This window comes from Ursus arctos, unplaced genomic scaffold (genome assembly GCF_023065955.2).
Source record: "Ursus arctos isolate Adak ecotype North America unplaced genomic scaffold, UrsArc2.0 scaffold_19, whole genome shotgun sequence".
NCBI classification, from domain to species: Eukaryota; Metazoa; Chordata; class Mammalia; order Carnivora; family Ursidae; genus Ursus; species Ursus arctos.
In genome coordinates this window covers 28,406,520-28,419,880 of record NW_026622863.1, presented here as the reverse complement: position 1 = coordinate 28,419,880, position 13,361 = coordinate 28,406,520, and the positions used below count along the sequence as shown (strand labels likewise).

The 13,361-nt window shown below is 44.0% G+C and overlaps 1 protein-coding gene across 6 annotated transcripts in view; it reads left to right on the top strand.

Annotated features, from left to right (window-relative positions):
- The window catches only part of WDR59 (WD repeat domain 59), an 80,965-nt gene extending 68,174 nt beyond the window's left edge, over positions 1-12,791 (top strand). For 4 of the 6 annotated variants that reach the window (XM_026495225.4, XM_044382508.3, XM_048223661.2 and 1 more), the window contains 6 exons: positions 1,782-1,894; positions 3,188-3,338; positions 3,420-3,492; positions 5,228-5,354; positions 5,512-5,654; positions 11,960-12,791. In XM_026495225.4, the coding sequence (XP_026351010.1) occupies positions 1,782-1,894; positions 3,188-3,338; positions 3,420-3,492; positions 5,228-5,354; positions 5,512-5,654; positions 11,960-12,195 (843 nt within the window). In that variant the 3' untranslated portion in view covers positions 12,196-12,791. Of the gene's footprint in view, positions 1-1,781; positions 1,895-3,187; positions 3,339-3,419; positions 3,493-5,227; positions 5,355-5,511; positions 5,655-7,151; positions 7,338-11,959 lie in introns of all 6 variants that reach the window. The other 2 variants (XM_026495223.4, XM_044382506.3) reach the window with 1 other exon arrangement.
- The last annotated feature ends 570 nt before the right edge of the window (positions 12,792-13,361 follow it).

Here is a 13,361-nt window from a genome sequence, read left to right as displayed (position 1 = left end):
GCCGGGATCACGCCCTGAGCCAAAGGCAGACACTTAACCCCTGTGCCACCCAGGCGCCCCAAGCATCTGACTTTTGATTTCAGCTCAGGTCTTGATCTCAGGGTCATGATTTTTAAACCCCATGTTAGGCTCCGTGCTGGGTATGAAACCTACTTTAAAAAAAAAAAATGTTGTGTGATCCTGGGCAGCACTTAATCTTTCTGAACTTCAATTTCCTTGACCATGAAATAGTCCTGATTCTAGTACTTACTATGAGAAAGAAATAAGGTCATATATGTAAAACTCCCATACCTATCTCTGCTGGATGGCAAATATCCAATATGTGGGACAGTTGCCACTCTGTTCCTGTAATTATTGTCATCATTTGTGGCATGGTACATGTAAAGGGACGGAAATGGCATCAGTGCAAATGCTTGAAGATTGTTTTTTTGTTCTTTTTTACCCACATGTTGATGATGGTGCGTCTACTGTTTTGCAAAGACTTGCAGAAATAAACCCAAATGTCAACTATTCCTGTTGAAGCCATTTAGGAAATGTATATTAAAAGTGAGGAAGTAACAGGGCATCTGGGTGGCTCAGTCGGTTAAGCTTCGAACTCTTGGTTTCGGCTCAGGTCATGATCTGAGGGTCGTGAGATCGAGCCCCGCACCAGGCTCTGCACTCAGCAGGGGGTCTGCTTGAAATTCTCCCTCCTTCTCCCTTTGCCCTTCCCGTGCTCTGTCCCTCTCTCTCTCTAAAATAAATAAGTAAATCTTTTTTTAAAAAGTGAGGAAGTAACATGCCTAAATTGTCAGCCAGGGTAGTAAACATCCTGTCCTATCCCAGAGAGACATTAACTTCTCTCAGCAACTGTTCAGGTGGGTCATTGGTGATAGAGATGAAAGTAAACCTCATGTATCTTGTCTTAATCAATACTTGGTGCTTGAGTATATTGGTGCCACCTAATTTAATTGATTTTTCACATATCTGATGTGTTTCTCTACCCATTTTTCAGTATTTTTGTTTATTCTTTTTTCTTAGATTATAGACTTGTCGATTAAAGTCCGTATTTTCTTCCTTTTAAGTTTCTCACAGAGTCTAGTATAGTGTTATCCAGGTAGTGGGCACACAGTGATGTATTGCTACTAAGAAAGATTTCCAGGTAGTATTCCATTTTTAAAAATGTGGAGGGAAGGAGGCTCTGTTGACAGCACAATGTATTTAATATTAGCATGTGTTAAATCTTGGATTTAATAGACATCTAGTGAATGTTAGTTTCTGCTTGATGGCCCCAAGCCCTGTGAGATTTCAAGTTTGGAGATATTCCTCAGATTTGATGTCAACAAAAAGTCAAGTCTATTTTGTCCTGGCCTATTCTTCTTTAGCTTTGAGAGTATACTGAAACTTTTGTAATGAAAGCAACAAAGTTTTCCGTTACTTGGGCAAAGGACAGATCTGAAATGTGATGCTTTTTTTCCTCTCCGTGCCTGTTCACTAATGAGGCAACAGAAGTCACTTGAGACAACCCCTTCGAGTTAATGTATGGTGTCATTTCTTTGAAATTTGCTTAATAAAAGTTTTTAAGACTGGTGTTTCTCGAGCATTAAAGTCCCCAGAGAATCTTGTTAAAATGCAAATTTTGATTCAGTGTGTCTGGAAGGGGGCCTAATATTCCCAGTTCTTATCGCCCTCAGAACAGCAAGGCTGTAGGCTGTGTGTGGAGGAGAGGTGGGGTTCTTTCATGCTTCCTGGTCCTGTCCTCACCAGTCTGACTTCGAGGGTTTCTCTTCAATCTGTTCCAGGTTTGGTCGCTGGCTACAGTTGCTACAGATCTTTGCCTTGGTCCCAAGTCTGACCCAGATTTGGAAACACCCTGGGCTCGACATCCGTTTGGGCGACAGCTGCTGGAGTCCCTGTAGGTTTTGAGAGCTAAAAGTGAGGAAAGCGAGTGATGTAAATTTTAGGTCTCTAAACCCTTGCAGTGTTTTCATCAAAGAGGTCTGAGGAACGGGAAAAAGTGAGATCTTTCCCATTAGTGCTATAATAATTTCTGTGCAGAACTAAATTCTTAATAGCAAAAGGAAGTATACGGTATTTGTTATTTACAACAAGGATTTGAGACTCATGTGTCCTTTAGAGATATATGCTTTAACCCATAAGTCACACCAGTCTGAACACAGGAGTTTGAACTTTTGAAATGGTAAATCTTTTGGGTGCTATAGACTTTTTCCCCCAAGAGCAGATTCTCTAATTCCGTGTTGACTCTATGTTTTCCAAGGGTAATGATATGTTCACCCACTTTGGCACTTTATGGAAACATTGAATTTGTGTCGGATTTATTGCACTGAAATGTGGCAAGCTGGAAATACAATGTGAAAATGGTTTACCACTTGAACCTTCATAACTGTGAGGCTCAGAGCCTGACAGAGAGACAGAGAAGCTCAAATTCCTTCAGGTGGAGGATTGCTTGGGTTACTTGTTGAGGTCGGACCTGGGACCTATGCTGAAGTTTCAGTTGCCTCATGGTGATGCAGGGATGATAATGGTTGTTCTATCCACATCCCATAAGGCTCAAATATGGTGGTATGAAAACACTTTTAAGAAATACCATACATTGCTTGGTAGGAAAGTATCAGTATCATTCTATCACAAAGGCCAAGTTGCTCTGATCCCTACCTCACATCCTAGCATAGTGGTCCCAAAAGGAGCAAAGAGGACGTGAGTACCTAAAAGCTAAAAATATTCCTTGTTATTCTTATTTAGTAGCTCATATTCATAATTCCACCTTTGACTCTATCGCCAGCTCTCCATACTGTGCTGGTGGTACAGTGCCTTCGTGTAGGTTACGAGTGAAGAGTGATTCTTCTTGGAGTTGGGGAGACCAAGAGCACATGCATGGCCTCATTCAGATGTTAGTTTAATCCACTTAGTTCTTGGAGAAGCTACATTCAGGTCTGAGCCATGTCTGGATGCCAACCAAAGGCTTTCAGATGGGTTATCCAGCTCATTTGTAATACTTGGATACATTCTTCTCCAAAACAAATTTAGCCAGACTCAAAGTGCAAGCTGCCGGATGTGTAGAAAGCCCTGGTTCCCAACGGTTTTGTAAGGCAGAATTCTACCCCTGTGTCAGCAACCCACCACAGTTGTGACAGTTATCCTTCCTGTATCTCTTCTCTTGACTTTTTTCTCTCCTCTTTTCCTCCAGGTTGGCTCACTACTGCCGACTCCGGGATGTCCAGACATTGGCCATGCTCTGCAGTGTGTTTGAAGCCCAGTCTCGGCCTCAGGGAATACCCAACCCCTTCGGACCCTTTCCCGGCCGTTCCTCTAACCTTGTGGTGTCTCACAGCCGATATGTAAGCTTGTGGCCTTGTGCGTTGTGTCTGACCTCTCCTAAAGGGAAGCGTGTTCTGACACTGCTCCTATTTGTCCTGCAGCCCAGCTTTACTTCCTCGGGCTCCTGCTCAAGCATGTCAGACCCAGGGCTCAACACTGGTGGCTGGAACATAGGTTGGTATGGAGCTGACTTAGCCAAGCTGGATTTCCAGTACTGTAAAAACTGTGTGTGACTCGTTAACTGTGTCAACTTGAGTTGATAGATGCACTCTGTATCTTCCTTGTTGCTCATTTCTCTTCCAATTTAATATGATGGGGATGCTGTAGTTAGCAAGGCCTGGACTCGAACAGACCAGGTTCTGGTATGTCTTTGTGCCTGGCTGGGTTGCTTTTCAACTCGTAACCTTGAGAGACTGACAGTGGAACTTCAGTGTTCACCCGGTTTAGTCCAGCCCTCATCTTTTCTCCCTCACATGTCCCCCACACCACTCCAGTCACCTGCCACTTCTTGTTAGCTGTCTCTTCCCACTTGCCTCCTTTCACTGTAGAGAAATGAAGATGAGCCTGATTCCAGCTGGCCATAAAGGTCTGTTTAACGAATAAGTGTGTTTGTGGCTTCCAGATTTTTGAGATTTCTTTTTAAAAATTATCTTAATTTTCTTTTCTTTTTTTTTTCCTTAGAATTTATTCTTATCCTGTATAGAACTTGAATGAGGTTGGTGATGTAGTTTCCCAGTCTCTAGAGTAGAAGCTACACATATAGAGACTTTGAAGTAGGAGGTAGAGCCTGTTAGAGGCAGGGCAGGCAAAGAAGTCGTAGTTCCAGTAGTTTGATAGGAAGAGCCAGAAGGTATTAAGAAAAAAAAAAGACCCAAACAAAAAGCAGTAGTTTGTGGCCAGTAAGCACAGTGTCAAATAATTTCCTAAGAGAATATCACTGTTTTGCCGACAGTGATTCTGTGTCATGCAGAAAAACATTTTACCAGTACCATTTGCACAAGAAGTCAGGAATGTTCTTTTATTATATTGAAAATGGCTTTAAAACTATGAAACTTGAAGATGTTTTGAAATTTTTAAATGTTTCACAAAGTGACGTTTCTCTTTCCTGGAAAACCCATTTAGGGGAATGGGGTGGAAAAGACAAATCTTGTTCCTTTAATTTTCTTGATTATAAGAGTAATTGCATGGGGGTGCCTGGGTGGCTTAGTTGGTTAAGTGTCCAACTCTTGGTTCGAGCTCAGGTGATGATCTCTGGGTTGTGAGGTTGAGCCCCGCATCGAGCTCTGTGGTCAGCGGGGAGTCTGCTAGAGATTCTCTCTCTCTCCCTCTCTTTCTGCCCCTCTCCCCTGCACGTGCATATGTGCACATGAATAGTCTCTCTCTCTCTCTCTCTCTCAAATAAATAAATAAATCTTAAAAAAAAAAGGTAATACATGCTTGGTGGGAAAAAAAAAGTATATAATCATCACTGAACCTCCACCTAGAAATAATGTCTATTAACATTCCAAAACATTTTTTCCCAATCTGCGTGTGTGTGTGTGTGTGTGTGAAGGGTCATTCTATATATATGATTTTGTGTTCTGTTTTTAATTTTATCATGAGCATTCTTATGTCATTTAAAAAGTCTTTATCAATAATGACTGCTTTATCTAATATTCTATATCACTGTACCATAACGCTGCTTAATCATTATGTGTGTACTTAGTTGTCAAGTTACCTTAGCAGTAAATATCTAGATAAAAAGGTAAGGCTAGGAAAGAATTCTGCTTGGTTATATTTCTCAGCATCTTCAGCCCAGTTTATTTTTCTTCCAGTGACTAAATTGAGCACACTCTGCATTATGAGAGTTTTCAGACACTTTCCACGCCTTCTCTGATTTCCCTTTCCCTTCCCATTTGATTTGCTTCAGCGGGAAGAGAGGCAGAACATGTCTCCTCACCTTGGGGAGAGTCTTCTCCAGAAGAAATCCGCTTTGGGAGCCTTACCTACAGCGATCCCCGTGAACGGGAACGTGATCAGCATGATAAAAATAAAAGGTAACAGCCTTCCCAGGCGAGAGCTGCAATTTCATAATGCTTAGATTCCCCAAAATCAAGATTCTTGCTGTAAGAGAGGTATGTTAATTAGTTCATTAGGTATCGAGCTTGTTTTTTCTTAAAGGAACTGACAGGAAATCTTTTGAGTTTTATCCAGGCTTCTGGACCCCGCCAATACCCAGCAATTTGATGACTTTAAGAAATGCTATGGAGAAATCCTCTATCGCTGGGGTCTGAGAGAGAAACGAGCTGAGGTGCTGAAGTTTGTCTCCTATCCTCCTGATCCTCACAAAGGGATTGGTGAATACACATTTCTTTCTTTTCCCATTGCTCTGTGAAAGGTCCTATAATGTAGTTTGTCTGTAAACAGAAGACTTGGAGTGAAGTCTTTTAGCTTCTCACTTAGGAGCAGAAATTTCTGAAGCATTTTGAGTCTGCTCCAACCTTCCGAAAACCCTTGCATTTCATGACAAGACTACATTTCTCTTCTAAGTTTTATATACAGTACTCAGATATTGATTCGAAGGAGGGGTACTCATTCATATATTTAACTAAGACATATCGAGCTCCTGTGAGGCACAGTGCTGGCACATTCCTTCCCCTCATGGAACTCACAATTAAATAATTATAGGTTGTGATCAGTGTTTATGAACAAACAAAAAGGATGTTGGCGCAGGGAGAGCAGGGAGGGAGAATTTCAGGTGATGTCTGGCCGTGTGCGGGGAAGGCCTTTCTGAGGGGCTGCGGTCGAGGGATGAGAAGCCATCTGTGGCTAGAACACAGTGAGCGGGAAGAGGGGTGCCAAATTAGATTGTAGGATAATTAGGGACTTGCAAGTCATGGTACAGAATTGGGATTGTATTCTGAGTCTGATGGTAAGCTTCAAAGGGTATTAAGAGGTAAGTGACATGCTCTGGTTTCTATTTTGAGAGAATCAGTGGCTGTTACATGGAGAAAGGATTGGAGGAAGGTGGGGTGGAACTTTGAAGACCGTTAGGGTACTCAGAGGAAGGTCGACGGCCTAGTCTCGGACGATTTCAATGGAGGTAGAGGGGTGGATTGGAAGTACTTTTTAGGGGTAGACTCCACATAATATGCTAACAAATTGGATGTGGGATTGAGAGGAAGGGACAGAGCTTAGATGATTCCCAGGTTTCCTGCTTGGGCAAGTGGGTAGGTGGTGGTGCCATGTTCTAAGATAGAAGAGGCTGGAAGAAAATTAAGAAAATTAAAATCTGTTTGGGACAGCCAAAGATGTGTGTGTGCTGCCAGACCGTAAAGTCATGTAGGTGGCCAGATGTGAGTCTGGAGCCCAAAGTGGAGCGTGGGGCGAGAACTAGCAATTTTGAGAATCTTCAGCATGTAGGTGGTACTGGAGCTGTGAGAATGGGTATATTGACCTGGGACCTGGGGGTGGGGAGGAAGAGTACAGGGAGAGCAAGAGCCCACCCACTCCGGGCCTTGAGAGAAGCCAGTACCTGCAACGTGAGTCTACGTGAAGAGCCAGAGATGGACTCAGAAGGAGACACCGGTGAGTTTTGAAGAAAAGCCAGAGTGTGATCTGAAAGGAGCTAAGAGAAGGGTTTTAAAGGGTGATGTGGAAGACCGCCGTGGGTGTGTGTGTGTGTCTGAACACACATTGATTTCCTCTCTCTCCCACACATTGACACCCCTCCCCCACCACAAAGCGTCTATCCAGAGCTTTCCTGAAAAGGCATAACCGTGCAAAAAGAATCATGTTGTTGATAGCATTTGGGACCAGGGAGGCATATAGCTTAGTGGTAACTGATTTTACAGGGCCTGAACTGACTGGCAGAAAAACAGTACCACACATGACAGAAGCCCCACCTCCACTCCCGATGGCTCAGGATTTAGTGATGCTTGGCACCTCTGGAAGTGGCACGAAGGTGGGACCAGTCACAGGAGTATTGTTTGATGGCCTTTTTAGGGTCCCCAGGGCCCTGCTCCTAGTGTGCAGAGCAGGTAATGACCCTTCCTCTATCACAACAGAAAATCAGGAATTTTCGTTCTCCAGAGAAGTCAAACAGCTTTCCAGATTGAAAGGGCCCACTAAGCACCTAGTGTGGTGAATGAACAAAGACCCGGGATAAAGAAAGTACCCTGGGAGCTTCCAGAGAGAGAGCAGGTCCCATACAGAGGATAAGGAATATGGGCAGCACCACATGTCTCAGGAGTGGTCAACTAGATACTGGAAAGGAGAGGGCAATGCAGCAGTGCCTTTGGAATTCTCCAGAAAATGATTTCTAACCTAGAATCCTGCTCCAAACGATCCGTCACAGGTGAAAGTAAACTTTCAGCCTATCCAGGAAGGCAGGAAGTCAGGATGTCAGGATGACGGTAAAGGGAGATGCGCGTGGCAGACCCAGAGACAGACCCGTCCAGGTTGGGGTTTTAGGAGCATTGTGTCCAAGAAGAGAAAGTTAGAAAAATAGCTAGTGGATTTCAGTGTCCAGTATATTTATAGAGATTCAGATATTTGAGAGAGGGTTTGCAAGTCAATTATGATAAGCAAACTAAGCCAACAAAAACAAGACGGTTACTAAGAAAAACCAAGCGTGCAAGAAAGGAAGAGTGGTCATGGTGTGTGGCTTGGCTTGAATAACGTTCACCTAGATAGATGATGTAAAAACAGAACGCTGATCTAACCAAGTAGCAATGGAACTGCATGGGGAAGATGAGGGATGGGGTATGTGTGTGGCTAGAGGGATTGGGGAGTGAAAGAAGCTTCCACGGGAAAGTTGAGATAATGCTTAAATGTGGAAATTAAGAATTGGCTTCATAAAGGGGTGTTTGGAGATAGAAGGTAGAAACAAAAAGTTAAATGCGTTGGAAGGATTTCCTCCCGGGAGTGACGGGAGAGGGGGTGGAAGGGAATGCTGGTTTTGTTAATCAGACGTATAGCATTATTTGACTCTTCAAGTTGTATGTATGTAGTTTCAATTAAAAAACCCAAACAAGGGGTGTTGGGCTGGCTCAGTCGGTGGAGCATGTGACTCTCGATCTTGGGGTTGTGAGTTCGAACCCCACGTTGGGTGTAGAGATTACTTAAAATCACTTTAAAAAAAAACCGGAGTAATACAGAGATTTAGATATCAAATAACAAGGATTGTTTTAATATGGATTATTTCGGTGTATATACTTGAGGAAACGCAAAGATGCAAAATGCTATTTGGGCGATGTATTTTTCAGAGCATCTAAGTGCATTAAAGTGTATCAGAGAGAGTAATGAAGGCCTGGAGCAATTTGTCATTTAGAATTAGTTTTCAGGAAAATGTACGAATCACAGAGATAGGTAACTGTTACAAGGCGTTCTTACTGACATCAGTTATAAGCGTCATGCCAGGTTCTGTTGGCTATACAAGGAAACGCGAGGTGTGGTTTAGGGGAGATGGTGTCAGAAAGAATAATCCAGTCAGAGAAGTAAAACAGGAACTCATGAAGACTTAAATGATCCTGAAGAATGAATAGAGTGTCCAAATACCATTACAAACAGTATTGCAAGATTTCAAAGGGGATAGGAAAGATAGACTCAAACAAAAGCATTAAGTATTTTCATCTTTATTATTTATTACTTTGGAAGAATTAGACTGCTCAAATCTAGCAAACAGCAGATATTGAGAGAAAAATACTACAGGGTTACCAGGGCTACCGTTAGTCTCCAAATTGCTGGAAAAGCAGCAATTTCCCCTCACACTTACCACATCTGCAAGGGTCATCCCATATCAGTGGCAAATTTTAGGGATAAAATTCTGTTCATTTAAAGGGTTAGATTTATAGAAAGGGCTCAAGGCTTCATTTTTTTGAGGGGATGGTGCTAGACAGAATATGTTTTTAATAAACCGTCTCCATTACAAGATGATTTTTGATTTTGTTTTTTTTCCATTGTGGTATGTGGCGCTTGGTCATCTTGGTGGCAGAGGCAAGGTGTTTGACCTGCCCCCCAAATCCTGCCTCAGAGGCGTGCGTCTGCTCATCTAAATTTTGTTCAGCCATTTTCTGCTTCTACATTTATTAATTTAACGTCTTGTTTTTTTGGTTGGTTTTATTTACATTTGTGTAATTGATGGTAATTAATACACACAGCTCTTCTGTATGTAGGGCCATATGGTGCTAAGACTTGGGATATGGCTCCTGCCTGGAGGTTTCATAAAGCCTTAGGAATCATAATTTGATCATTTACGTGCCAGGTGTGTTTTTATTGTCTTTATTAGTTTGTCCATTAGGAACCAGGAGTGATCCATTTTGCCTCTGCTGGGTTTCACCTGCAAAGCCTGTAACTGTGGTCATCTGCTTCCTTCCCTGAGATTCCCCCAGTTTGTCAGTGTTCCTGTAAAAGACACCTTGACAGCTTGTGATTTCACACGAACTCTGCATCCCTTTGTAGCTCCAAATGTGGCAAAAGTTAGTCTGTACACCAGCATGGCCCAAATGTGTGCCTGTCCTTCTCAACTAACGGCCGTTCCATTATGTAGGACAGTGAGAGGCAAGAGAGAAATATTAAAATTATGCTTAGTGACTTAGCGTCTTTGTATTTCCTGTCTTTGTGAATTTATATCCACTTAGAAATTGGCCACATCCCCCCAAATGATTCATTAATTAATTAAATGAAATATTAGTTCAAAGTCTTAATAATGATTTTGGAGGTTACATTTAAGCTGACAGTATGGAGAAACACAGTTACTAATGACATACTGAGTTTTTCAGGGAGATGACATTTTAATAATTTTACCAAGATAGATCTGGAGAATAATTAAGTTTACATTTACAGTTATCTCAAATGTCAAAGAACAGCCCCTTTTTAAAGACGTAATTCAATTTATTGAATGTGCAGTTTTTACATTCTCATAATTTTAAAGGTTGAATCTTGTCCAACCAATAAAACCAGTAAAGGAAATTTAAGAAATTTAAACTAATTAGGCTTTTCACAAGAACAAAAGCCAAAGTCTTACCTAACATGAAAAGTTACGCATAGATGGACAAGACATGGCTATTTTTCACCAAACTTATCAAACCCATCTAATTTGCCTCAGGATTTACCTGAAGTAGGGCTATCATAACATTTTTCCTTAGTTACCATGAATTTTAAAAGTCTTTATTGGTACATTTTTGTGACTGCCATTTGTCCTGAGGCAGAGGAACTGGCTCAGGTACAAGAAAGGAGCCTTCCTCTGTTGCAGGAGGTGAAAGGAGAAGAGGAGCAAGTAGGGAAATTTGAAGGCTTGGTGGCTGGAGATTAAGGCTTCTCTTTTTCCAGGGAAGAGGGGAGGCCAGCAGGTGAGAGAGGGGAGCAGGGGCTGTGCAGGAGTGCTCGGGGAGACGGTGCCGCCCTGGGAGTCCGTGGGTTGGTTGTCGTGTATTTAGTGAGAAGCGCATCTGGCCGGTGCGCCTTCCCTCAGGAACGCTGAGGGCAGACATGGCATAGGCAGCCGACAGCACTCATCTGGGCTGGAGGTTCTGCTGGTGGTACCGTGGAGGGAGTTGGGGATACTTGCAAGAAAGTGATGATAATGTTGGTCCGTGTTACTCAGGCTGGCCCCAGGGGCACCTGTTGCCAGAAAGGGTGAAGACAGGACAGGACGGGCGAGGACCTGGGAGGCCAGGTGTGCACAGGGTTGGGAGTGGGTTTTGAAGGCACGAGGGATGGTGCCAAAAACGGGTCAAGAGAAAGAGTGAGAACCAAGAACAGAAGTCCTGAGGGGACGGGGGTTGGGGGTGTATCCACACTGTCATAGGTGAGGGCAGAGAAGAGGCAAGGATGGTGAAGCCAGGTGGCATTTCCTCAGGGGAGAGGTAATGGTCTTCAGGCAGTAATGGGGCGTGCCTCTCCTGCCCCGGCGCTCCTTGGGACTCCAGACCGAAGCAGCCTTTCCTCCAGAGGCCGGCAGAGGCGGCAGGCTCCAGGCGGGGCCAGGTGCCGAGGGTGCTGTCGGAGGAGAGTGCACAGTCATGGGAAGGCCTGTTCCTGGGGTGGCACACTGGAAGCTGGGCAGGGGAGACAGGGATCCACATAGGCCGCCCAGACTCAGAGTCGTGCTTGAGGTGCACTGGGATGTGCGGGTGGTGGGGTTAGCCCTCGGGGTCTCTTCCAGGGACCTGGGGACCAGCTGGCCCTGACCGCAGGGTCCTGACTCGGCACATCTTGTGCCACTTGGTCATCGGTGTACAAGTCAGGAAGACACTGTGACACTGATCAGCTGTTGCTGGGTGTCACTGAGTCCTTCAGTTCTGTCAACAAACAGTTGGTGGCCACCTCTATGAGCCAGGCCCCTGCAGCCATTGGCGTAGGAGAGGATGAGACGTAGCCATCACCTGGGCTTTTCACACCAGGCCTCCCAACAGCCAGGCATCTCCTGCACTGACCCCCTGCACCCAGCCTGCAGTGACAGCAGCTTGTCTTTGTAAGACTTAGTGAGATTATGGAAGAAGGGCTTCTGCTGTTTAAAAAAAAAAAGAGAGAGAATCATTGTTGTAAAGAATCCCTGCAGGCTCCTAAGATGAAGACATCATTACTCACCATGCCCAGTTTCCTTTTGCAGAACTAATTTCCCATTTGTCTTGTTTCGGCCATCTCCAACTGTCTGCAGAGTTTGGCGTGTACTGCAGCCACTGCCGGAGCGAGGTCCGTGGCACGCAGTGTGCCATCTGCAAAGGCTTCACATTCCAGTGTGCCATCTGCCACGTGGCGGTACGAGGATCGTCCAATTTCTGCCTGACCTGCGGGCATGGTGGGCATACCAGCCACATGATGGAGTGGTTTCGGACCCAGGAGGTGTGTCCCACCGGGTGTGGATGTCACTGCCTGCTTGAAAGCACGTTCTGAACTTAACAGATGATGGGAGTTGTCGCAAATCCCAGAGGATTCCATAAATGTTGGATGACAAGCTCTCCACCAGGAGGGAGGCTCCAGAAGGCCATTCCCGACTAGACTGGAGCGTGTTCCCCTCAAAGACTGCCACCACACCAGCTGTTCCTGAGCCTTTGCTTCTCTTCTGTTTGGCTGTGGATGGCATGGATGTCACTGGGAAGTAGGAGGGCCATCGTGCAGAGCCACATAGCCAGGTGGAAGTCTTCTTCAAGAAAAGCCCCTGCCTCCAGAGCCGTGTTTACCTTCAGGGTGTTAACGTTAAACCACTGAACAGCATCCTTTCTGATGCCATTTCAGACCAAGGTCGGATACAAAGGACAGTCTCCTGAGCTGAAGGACAGTGGACATTAACTTAGTTGATCAGTGGGTCTGTGTTATAAGTTGGTACATTTAAATGAACTGATGGATAAGTGGCCTTTAAAAATGATACTTAAATTATAAATACATGATGTACTTAAGGACTTTAAAGCTGTATCTTATGTTTGTTATTTCTCTTCAAGCTGCTCTCCCTTGGCTAATAAAAGTCAGGTAATTGTTTGGAAAAAAAAAAAGGTTGAACAATTTTTTGTGAAATTGTTTTTATTTTGTTTCTAATTGAAGTTAACTCTTTGGGGTAGAACCAGAGTCAGTGCTTAGACTTTCAAAGGAAATGCTGATTTAATCTTGTCATCTGACAGAGAAACTAGAATTTGATATTTTCTTTCCAACTCCAAGAGTCTTTTTTTTTTTTTTTAAGATTTATTTATTTATTTTAGAGAGCGTGGGGTGGGGTGGGTGGGGCGGAGAAAGAAGGAGAGAGAATCTTAAGCAGACTCTATGCTGAGCGTGGAGCCTGATGTGGGATTCTATCCCATGAGCCTGAGATCACAACCTGAGCTGAAACCAAGAGTTGGATGCTCAACTGACTGCACCCCCCCCCAGGTGCTCCAAGCCCTAGAGTCTTTTAATCATTTCATTTAGCAAAAGGAAAATTAGATGGCTTCACAACATTGATTTTCGAGTCTCGCATTGCCACTGAGCAGGTTGTCTGAGTTCCGGTAAGTTCCTTCCACTCTTCATTTGGGCTCTGTCACAGACTCCGTTTTTTTGTTTATCTGCATTCCACATGACTGTGGTCCACG